The sequence below is a fragment of the Urocitellus parryii genome, chromosome 1 (genome assembly GCF_045843805.1).
Source record: "Urocitellus parryii isolate mUroPar1 chromosome 1, mUroPar1.hap1, whole genome shotgun sequence".
Taxonomy (NCBI): Eukaryota; Metazoa; Chordata; class Mammalia; order Rodentia; family Sciuridae; genus Urocitellus; species Urocitellus parryii.
The window spans coordinates 178,320,696-178,330,966 of record NC_135531.1 but is presented as its reverse complement, the minus strand read 5'-3'; the positions used below and the strand labels follow the sequence as shown (position 1 = coordinate 178,330,966).

The 10,271-nt window shown below is 36.8% G+C and overlaps 1 protein-coding gene across 7 annotated transcripts in view; it reads right to left on the bottom strand.

Annotated features, from left to right (window-relative positions):
• Nucleotides 1-1,488: 1,488 nt before the first annotated feature.
• Insig2 (insulin induced gene 2) overlaps nucleotides 1,489-10,271 on the bottom strand; it is a 30,821-nt gene continuing 22,038 nt past the window's right edge. For 5 of the 7 annotated variants that reach the window (XM_077802269.1, XM_077802259.1, XM_026410584.2 and 2 more), the window contains one exon: nucleotides 8,533-8,678. In XM_077802269.1, coding sequence (XP_077658395.1) covers nucleotides 8,637-8,678 — 42 coding nt within the window. In that variant the 3' untranslated portion in view covers nucleotides 8,533-8,636. Of the gene's footprint in view, nucleotides 1,904-7,144; nucleotides 7,408-8,532; nucleotides 8,679-10,271 lie in introns of those variants that run through there. The other 2 variants (XM_026410578.2, XM_077802273.1) reach the window with 2 other exon arrangements.

Here is a 10,271-nt window from a genome sequence, read left to right as displayed (position 1 = left end):
GACTTTATAAGGAAAGGGGTGTCTCCTCACTAGAGCCTGTGCCATGTTGTTTGGACTTCCAGCCCCCCAAAAGTGTGAGTCAATGTAAACCCCCCTTTTTGGTAAACTGGCCTGCCTCAGGTATTTCCTTATGGTAATGAAAACCCAGTTGATGCACCACCCAATGAGAAATGCCCTCACCTCCTTAAAATGAGTTAGTGCCTTCAAATCTTGTTGGTACCTAAGTCCTCCTCTTTCAAAGGCCTTTTCTGATCACCACATGCACACTGTTCTTCCTCTTACAGAATGTACCATCTGCACAACTCATCTGTATGGCTCTCATAGAGCTCATACTTTTGTTGTATGGTTCACATCAACACCATACCACCCAGGACAATAATTCACACAGGCTGAACCTTTCCAAAGATCAGAAGTCAACACTTGTTAAAATTCTCTCTTCTCCATTCTGATAGATTTCCGTATAAAACTGGTTCTGTGGAGGCTGCAGTGGAACCTCTGCTATGGAATAAGACTTGAGGTCCAAGATCCAAGTCCAAGACATTCACAGAAGGGGAAACTTGTTAGGCTTTCTAGGAATGATTGTACTAACTCCCTAAAGAACCTGGGTTATGTAGTGGATGAGTGCATTTACCCAAGTATATCTACAAAATCTATACTTTTCTACTAAAGCCTAAGGTTGCATTCATGTCAACAATGCCCACTGTGACAAGTCATTTGTTTATTCTGTGATGGTCATGGTGACAAGGAGACACCTTGGTCATCAGAGTGAAGTCAGGGTCTGAAACCCTCTTCTACCACTCAAAAATTAGGGACCTGGGCAGCCACAGAAGGTTGGTACTCACATGGTATGTTGGGGATGCTCACATGTGGCATAAAGGAAACGTCCGATTCATTCTCTCCCCTCATGCTGCTTTAGATGATAGAAAAGTAAAAGTGAACCCCTTCCTACTTTCTCACCAGTCCAGGACTTAGAAATACAAAGTTTGTATTGTGCATTTCAAATTCTTGTTTTAAATTTATACCACAAAAATATTTTCTTATAGTTGTATTCATGATGAATCATTAAGGGAGAATATTCTAGTGAGAAGAGAATGCTACTGCAGTGGTGGACATTATCAATGATCACCAATATTTGGCTATTCTCTCCCCCCAGGGGACTTACCCAGGAGGTAAGTCCTGTTCGATGAGCCCAGCAGAAGTACAGCACATTGCTTCTGGGTTCAAGGAGAGAAGAGTGGACACTAGGGCCCATGCCTCCACTTTCTCTGCCTTGGTGACAAATGAGGATACATACCATGGTGGAGCAAACCCAGCCTCCCGCCATCCAAGCTGTTCATGTAACATATGTGAGAAATAAACCTGAGATTTCAAGTGTTAATTTTTTACAGCGGACAGTGTCCTAATACACCAACCAAGATATACATAAATGAAAATGAGTTGCTATTTCAAAGATAAAAATGTCAAACATTTATTTTTCACCAATTTATTTTTCTTTAGGAAAAAAAAGTCTCAACCTGACTCAATTTTAAAGTGAATTTTACATACATTCTGGAAAGATCTGCAACATGTACTGGTTTGTTTTCACTTGGACAGGCATGATCTTGACGTGCACCAGGTCTAAGGCATTGAAAATTCCACAAAGATTTGTCTTGGTAAACAGTTTTAAGCTTCATCTTAAATTTGTCAGTCTGCAGATTTCCCAAGCCAAGTGAGCAGAGACTTTGCATACCAGGTGCATCCAACTGACCCTAAGGTGATGGGGTAGCACTTTGTCTTTCTGTAATGTCCTGCTGAAAATCTCCAGCTTTTGTACATGCAGAAAGATTGTTTCACAGCAGAACTGCCACTGTCATACTTTGGTTGAGCAGACATTCCCAGAAGATCTAGGAGTGACATGTGATGACTAGAAAGGGAATAGAAATGAGTTTCATTCAGCGGCAGAAACTCCCAAGGAATGCATTTTAGAAATTTCTGTTCTAAAACAAACAGATTCAGCACTTGGGTTCTTTCTTTCCTTTGTCTGCTCAATTGCTCCTTACAATGAATTGGTCCATGATCACAGTCTGTACCAGTTTCCCCAGAAAATGTTTCCCAAAGAGAGACAAATCTTGCAAATGAAACAATCTCAAGGAAGCACAGTGGTCCTGGGTTTACTGTTTTTAGAACAGTAATAAAATATATTTTTAAATGGCAATATGTCTCCCAAGTGCTCATTACTTTTAAAGCCCAAGATGGACTTTAAAAACCATGCAAGGATAAGCAATTACAAATCCTGCCATGAGAAAGCAGAATAGGACACAGCTACTAGAGCACGATTTTGACATGGAATCAAAACTGCCCCTTGCTCATGAAAATTCTTGTGGAAACTGAACTAGGGAGACAGTGAAAAGGAAAAATCGTCCATATATGGCAGTCAGTTTTGACATGAGGCTCATCAATAGCCCAGTCTTTCCAAGGCACATCATTATCTATCTGATCTGCCAAATCCGATACTTAACAACATTGTCTTCAGGACAGTTGACATACCCTGGAAAAGTCTATCTTGTAAATCACAAAGAAAGATGACAGGTTCCACAGATCTCATCAGCGATGAAAAAAAGGGAGGCATACAGGAGCAGACATGAGGATACTTGCTGGCACCATGAACCAAGTGTGCTATGTGTATTTCAAGAGCAAAAACCTCTACAGCACACTTTTTCTTGAGACCCAGCAAGAAACCCCTGACTTAACCTGTTTATCTCATTACAGACTGACTTGAGTTTCTGAAATGTAAAGGCAAATGAGTAGGAAGATGACATGATTTTGTTGTATAAAAGAAAGTGGTGACAGAGGTGGGGGGTATAGCTCAGCGGTAGATATGCTAGCAAGCGGAAGGTCCTAGCTTCCAGTCCCCAGCAGAGAAGGCAAACTAAAACTGTTTCCTCCTACCACAAATCCATAGAAATAGCAACAACAAAAGACTTTACAAAGAAGTTGTAAAATAAGAAGTTGTCTTCCATGCACCAGAACTACATGGAGTCACAGAAAGAAGAAAATAATTGAGAGCAGTTGGATGAAGGAAAACAACAGCTCAAAACACTGAAGGGGAGAATTGGCCAAAAACAAAAGCTAGAGTCTAAGCTCAGAGGTAGCTGATGGCTGGTGCCAGAAATGCCCAGGCAACTGACGTGATGGTTCTGAGGAAGGAGCCCGGCTGACTAACCCTTCCACACTTCTCCTCTCCAACCCTGGCATGGGGCAGACAAGTCAGCATCACCTTCTGATATGAGTGTTAAGTGTGGGCACTCTGTCCTCAGAAGCATGGCCATGAGCCCAAGGCATGCCAAGGGTGTACTACAGACTGCCTGGCAGAGTTTAAAACTTTAGGAGAAGAGTAATTAAACATCCTCAGGTGATACCATAGCAATATGCCTCATTTAAAAAAATGAAGATCTTAGAAATTAAAATAGTGATCACTGAAATTAAAAACTAAACTGATAGGCTGAGTGCTGAATGGATACAACTAAAGAGCAACTCAATGAGCTGGAAGATCCAGTTAAATAATTCTTCTAGAATGTAGCATGTTAGAGAAAAGCTAAGGGATGAACATAAAATAGAAACCATAGGTCAATGATGAATAGGACTTTTCAGATGAAAAGACTAGAAATGACACATAAGAGACAGATTTTCCTAGAATAAAAATATGTCTCTGAACAGGATTAAAATGATTCGTATATTATGAAATTTCAGAATCCCTAGTATGATGATAAATACCTAAAATACACATATGCACGTGTGTATATGAACACACATACCTTAAAGAGGGGATCCCATTTAATTTATAATTCCAATACAAAGAAGGCACTCAGATAATTATTCCACTGGATGGCAGAGTACAGATAACTCCCTTCCTTTCCACCTGCCCTCTGAGATCATTCCAGGTAACATCCCCATGAGTATTGACATCTGATCACCCAGGCCAGGCACCTCTACTCCACTGCTGTTCATCTTTACCCATTCCACTGAACGGGGTTAAACACAGTTGTTAAGCCTGTGGCTGATCAAGTTCTGGAAGTGTTCCTCTATATTCCTCTCAACCTACAAACCCCAAACCTACCTCCACCGACTTGTTAAACAGGGTTTCTCATCTCCTTCAGATTTGCAGTCCTTTGACTTGATCCTATGCCCTTGAATGGACAGATTAGCATGCTGACTCAGCTTCCTTCCCAATTAGTCTGGATCCTATGATTTATCCTTGATCTTTCATTAGGAGCCATTAATTTTTCACTCACATTTGTGCCAAGCTGACCAGTCAATCCCCAACTGGAATCAACCTAATCCATCATGGTTGGTTTAAACTAACAGGTTTCTGAATCCACTCAGACATGGAATAATCATGGACCCTAACCTGGGTCTGTGGTGGCCTCAAAACTGGATGGCAATTCTTTCCCCATCTCTCCTTAGCTCCTGTGTCCATTCTTGAAAGATGCTGTCCTAAAACATCATTCCCTCAAAGTCTTCTAGCTTCCCCCAGCTCACTACCAGTGATCAGGTTTTTCTTAAAATACGTTATGATAAAGAAATGTGAGACGAATACATAAACATACACACATATATAATGTGTACACATATATAATGTGAATATACGTGTGTGTGTGTATATATAAACACAAAAATCAAAATTTTATTCAACCATAAAGAAGAATAATACTATGTTATTTACAGGAAAATGAATATAATTGGAGAGCATCATGTTAAGCAAAATTAGCCAGACTCAGAAAGACAAGTATTATATGTCTTCTCTCATATGTAGAAGCTAGTGGGGGAGGGGCACATGATGAAAATAGAGGGAATACAACAGAGTAAATAAAGGGGAAGCTAGAAGCGGGGAGCAAGGGAGAGGGAGGATGGGAAGGTAAGGGGTGCTCTTGGGGAAGTGAAATTGATCAAATAATGTTACATGCGTGTACCAATATGCCATAATGAAACAGCATTTTATATAGTTACTACACACCAATAAAATAGATATTAAAAAACATTGTGAGCTATTCTATTAGTATACAATTAATTATTCTAAAATTTAACATGTTAGTCAATATAAAATGACTAAATATTATCTCCTTTATCTCTAGAATAATTCACCCATCCAACTATACTTTGTAATACCAGTTGCCCTCTGCCTAGAACTTTCTCCGACCTTGGTTGACCCACAGCACTCTTTTCTGGTTTTCTTCCCACTCCTGGACAATTGCCCTTTATCTCCTTCAAACTTCTCTGGCAACTTACTGGTATACCTCAGACTTCTTTTCATCATAATATACTCCCTAGGTGAGCTCATACACTCCCACAGCTTCATTAATTACAGCTATATGCTGATGACTCTCTCATTTACATATAGTCACTTAGACTCAAATATCCAAATGCTTCTAGTATCTTTTCTAGAAGTCCCCTACATAACTCAATCTGAAAATGTCAAACCAACTCATTAACTTTACCCACTCACATACTGCTCTCCATTCCTCTTTTGGTTTATAGAAATATCATCTACTTATTTTCCTAAGATAGAAAATTAAAGTCAACTTTGACTCTTCCTTTTCCTTAACCTTCACACCCAATACACTAAGTTGCAATGATTTTACTCTAAAGTGTATCTCAAAGCATCCCTTTTTCTGTATTTCCAGTGTCACTACACATCTCATCTCTTTCACCTGGGCCCTTCCTCTTAATCTTAAATAAAACTGTACCAGTGGGTGGCAACCTAGGCTGTACCTGGGGAACTTATAAAATTCCTAATGCTTGGAGCCCATCCCAGACCAAAGATACCAGTCTCTTCGGGGAAAGGACCCAAGCATCAGCATTGTTTTATAGGTCTACATGTGATTCCAATGTGGAGCTACATTTAAGAATTTTCCAGAAATACTGGGGAATGATACTGACTAAATTATATCGTTATATTGTATACATGCATGAATATGTAAAAATAAATCCCACCATGATGTATAACTATGATGCACCAATAAAAAATATGGGAAAAATATGTGTGCTAAAATTATAAAAAGAAAAAAAGGAAGAATTTTCAAGAAATAAAGCCATGAGCTCACGACTGAAAGTGTAAAAACAAATCTACAACTCAACAAATTAGAGAGAAACTGAAAAATCTTGAGAATAAAGAGAAAATAGTGTAAAATATTTGGAGTAATAGACAGATTGCCTACAAAGGAAGGAAAATCACACAAACAGCAGAGATGTGATAAGAGAGAAGACATGAAGTTAAAAATCTTCAAAGAGTTAGAGGAGGAAAAGGAAAATGGTGAACCTAGAATTCTCTTCCCTGCTAAACTGTTCTTCAAGAATAAAACAGATTTTCTCAGACACACAGAGCTCAGACTCTACTATTCCAATCATCACTGAAGCATTGCCTTATACAGAAAATAAGTGAGACAAAGGAGGATTTGGTAATACTGACCAAACCTGGAAGTAGAAGATACGTGACATATGTGCACCATTGAGAGGTCCCATGGCCTTAATGAAGGTAAACTGGTTCAGTGCAAATAAACAAATTTTACAACAAAGTATTAGTAGAGCTCTGACTTGTTAATTTTTATTGTTTTCTTGTGTTTTTGTAGAACTTAGTCCAGTTTTCAGCTATCTGAATTCCTATAACTTTAAAGATATAGAAACAATATATCAATATTAAAAATGTTTACCACTTTCATTACAAATAAACAGGTGTTATATATTTGCATATTTATCAAAATATTGAAACCTTTTTATTTTTTGCCATAATTATCTTTCTTTGGGTCTAGATGATCTGAAAATAATTCAAGCACTCTACTGACAATCTCCCCAATACTGTTTCCTTTCACCATTTTTCATTACATTCAATCACATTAATTTTATAAGATTAATCCATAACACTATGTTCTAAACACTTACTGCAAGGAGAAAAAAGTGACTCTTAGCCAAGATTATAATTACATATTTAATACATCTTGCTTTTAACAGCAATTTTCAAAGTAAACACGTCATAGACCTTATAACTTATTAAAGATTTTATAGTGCTTACAAAGTTGATTCTAAAAATATAGTTTATTTGTTCTAAATGAATAACATTATCTGGAAGATAGAATAATAAATTATAGTAGTATGTTTACCACCACTCTAGTTAAGCTTGTGTACACATACTCAACATGAAATCCTCCTAGGATTTTCAAACTTTCAGCCTGAAAACATAAAAGCAGAATAAAGTTTGGCATACAAGATTGCAGTCTGATAGCAATTGTTTTAAAACCAAAAATTTTAAAATATTCACTTGACATTCTAGGAAAGCAAAAGCACATGCACATACATATTTACATTGACACTCTCACTCATTCACACACACTCACCAGAATACTCGGAAGATTTTTACTCTTGTGTATCAGACAACTGTCGACAATTTCAAAAAGAAAAATTAGGGGGAAAACATTAGCTAAGAATATGTTTAAGCCATACTTAAATGGTTCTAGATGTTAAAAAGATATGCCAAAAACTGTTACCAAGATCTTTAATATGCACAGAATGCCAACTGAATACATTCTTCAGCAAATTTGAACTATTCACTCACTAGCAGACATGAATACATAAGAAAGCATATACCCATCTATTTCCCAGTTGCATATAAGATTGCAAATCCAGGCATTCCTCTGACAGTCATATGACTAAGCCTAACTAAAGAGGTTTGCTTTACAGAAACCAATATGTTACAGAACCCAATAGAATGAGAAACCTCATTTTGATCTGTTTGGAGTTTCTTATATGTTGCTCGTGCAAAAGCAGTGAGCTTCTGTAATGAAAATGACAGATAATATCACTCTACACTTCGTGGCACTGCAGAAGGTGACTTTGAAGTCCCCAAACATTTACTTATTCTATTTAAACTTTCTAACTTTTAATTACATACATTCTTTCAAATTTAGACTCAGAGTGAGCTAATAACCTCACCTGCTCATTACATATACCTCTAGCAAAATCTGTCAAAACAGGAAATTACTCTTTGGGTTTGATGCAGGTTTGAAATCATTCTATGGAAGTTCTTTGCCATCAGATATTAAAATACTCAAAATTCTCTGAAACAACATTAAAATAGAAACTAACACACATCAGGGCATGCATAACTCATACCGCTGTGATTAGAAAAATAAAAAGACACAACAGTAGGTGAAAGAGAAAACACCAGCTTCCCATTTGCTTTGTGTTTGTTTGTTTTTTTGGCTTTTCTCTTATGCTTTATTTCAGTACATTTATAAATTGTTCAAAGCATTCTTATACTCTTTGTGACAGTAAGAGAGTGTTTTGGCACATCTACATTGTGATACAATGTATGGTATGTTTAAAATGAATTTAAAAATCCCATCTATTAATCAACATATTTTTAAATGTAGTGCACATATATCTTACAGTTATTTAAGTCAAATACATAAAGGTTTGCAACTGATTTACAGATGAAGCAATCACAGATTGCAGCAGTAGCATGTGTGTGCATTATCTATACACACTGATCAAGGGAAAAAATTGCATCCTGGCAATTTTATAGTCCTTAGTTTTGTTGATATATCTGTCATTTACATGCCCTTTTCTTCTTGTTTTTCTGTACAAAAGATATATTTTTGCCATCTTCATTCTTGATGAGACTTTTCTGCAATAACTTTACATTCATACTGCAAAAATTAAAAGGTTAACAGATTAAAATCTCTTTTGAATTGCAACTTCCAAATAAAACAAACTGCTCCAAAAATGAATACTTTTAACATATGCCCACTTTATTCCTCAAAGAATCTGAGTAATAAAAGATTAAATGATAAATGGATAAGGTAAAAGCAAATTCAAATTCTACAAGAGAAATTGCCACAGCCAAAAGCAGGAGAAAGATGAGGTCTCCTATCAGATGAGAGGAGAGGAAACAAAGTAGGTTTCTTTGCTCAGTAAAGCAAGTCTGCAGTGAAGCAAGTCGTGAACTAAGGACAAGACTGATGAAGTGAATTTGGATGATTGTTTTTTCAAATCAGTTTATGGCTCAAAGGAAAAAAATTATCACATTACAAAAGCTTCCCATCAAAACAGTATTATTAATATACAAGTATAAAAACATAACCACAATTCAAATAAAGAAAACCAATGGAATTAAAATAATTGGGTGGCCAGATTATCAAAAAGATAGCAAAGTAAATTACTCCATTGTCTAAGCTGGATGAAATGGTAAAAGTGACAGCACTTATTCATGAACTGCCATGGCCTCTGAATGTTACTCCCTAACTGGTGCCACCATAACTGGCATTACCAACAATGTCCTTTTCCTTCATAACTAAAATAACCAAATACTGGAGACATTCTTAATTTACAAATACTCTAGCAATGTGACTATTAGTAGCTCTTTACTTTTAAAACTGTCCATTTTTGATGAAGTAGAAATTAAAAAGGTGGGGAAAAAAGATTTGAAAATCCCTAATAGTCTATATAAATTATATTACCCTATCCATGACACATTTTGGCTTTTCTCTCTAATAAGTCCTCAACTTTATTTATTTATTTATTTATTTTTATTGGTTGTTCAAAACATTACAAAGCTCTTGACATATCATATTTCATACATAGGCTTCAAGTGAGTTATGAACTCCCATTTTTACCCCAAACACAGATTGCAGAATCATATCAGTTACACATCCACATTTTTGCATAATGCCATACTAGTAACTGTTGTATTCTGCTACCTTTCCTATCCTCTACTATCCCCTCTCCCCTCCCCTCCCATCTTCTCTCTCTACCCCATCTACTGTAATTCATTTCTCTCCTTGTTTATTTTCCCATTCCCCTCACAACCTCTTAGATGTAGTTTTGTATAACAATGAGGGTCTCCCTCCATTTCCATACAATTCCCCTTTTTTCTCCCTTTCCCTCCCCCTTCATGTCTCTGTTTAATGTTAATCTTTTCTTCCTGCTCTTCCCCCCTGCTCTATTCTTAGTTGCTCTCATTATATCAAAGAAGACATTTGGTATTTGTTTTTGAGGGATTGGCTAGCTTCACTAAGCATAATCTGCTCTAGTGCCATCCATTTCCCTGCGAATTCCATGATTTTGTCATTTTTTAGTGCTGCATAATACTCCATGGTGTATAGATGCCACATTTTTTAAATCCATTCATCCATTGAAGGAACTTTTTTTTAAAAATTTTGGTGTTTTGGGTTTTTTTGTACAAGGATTGTACCTATGGATGCTCTTCTACGGAGCTACACCCCCAGTCCTTTTTATTTTTT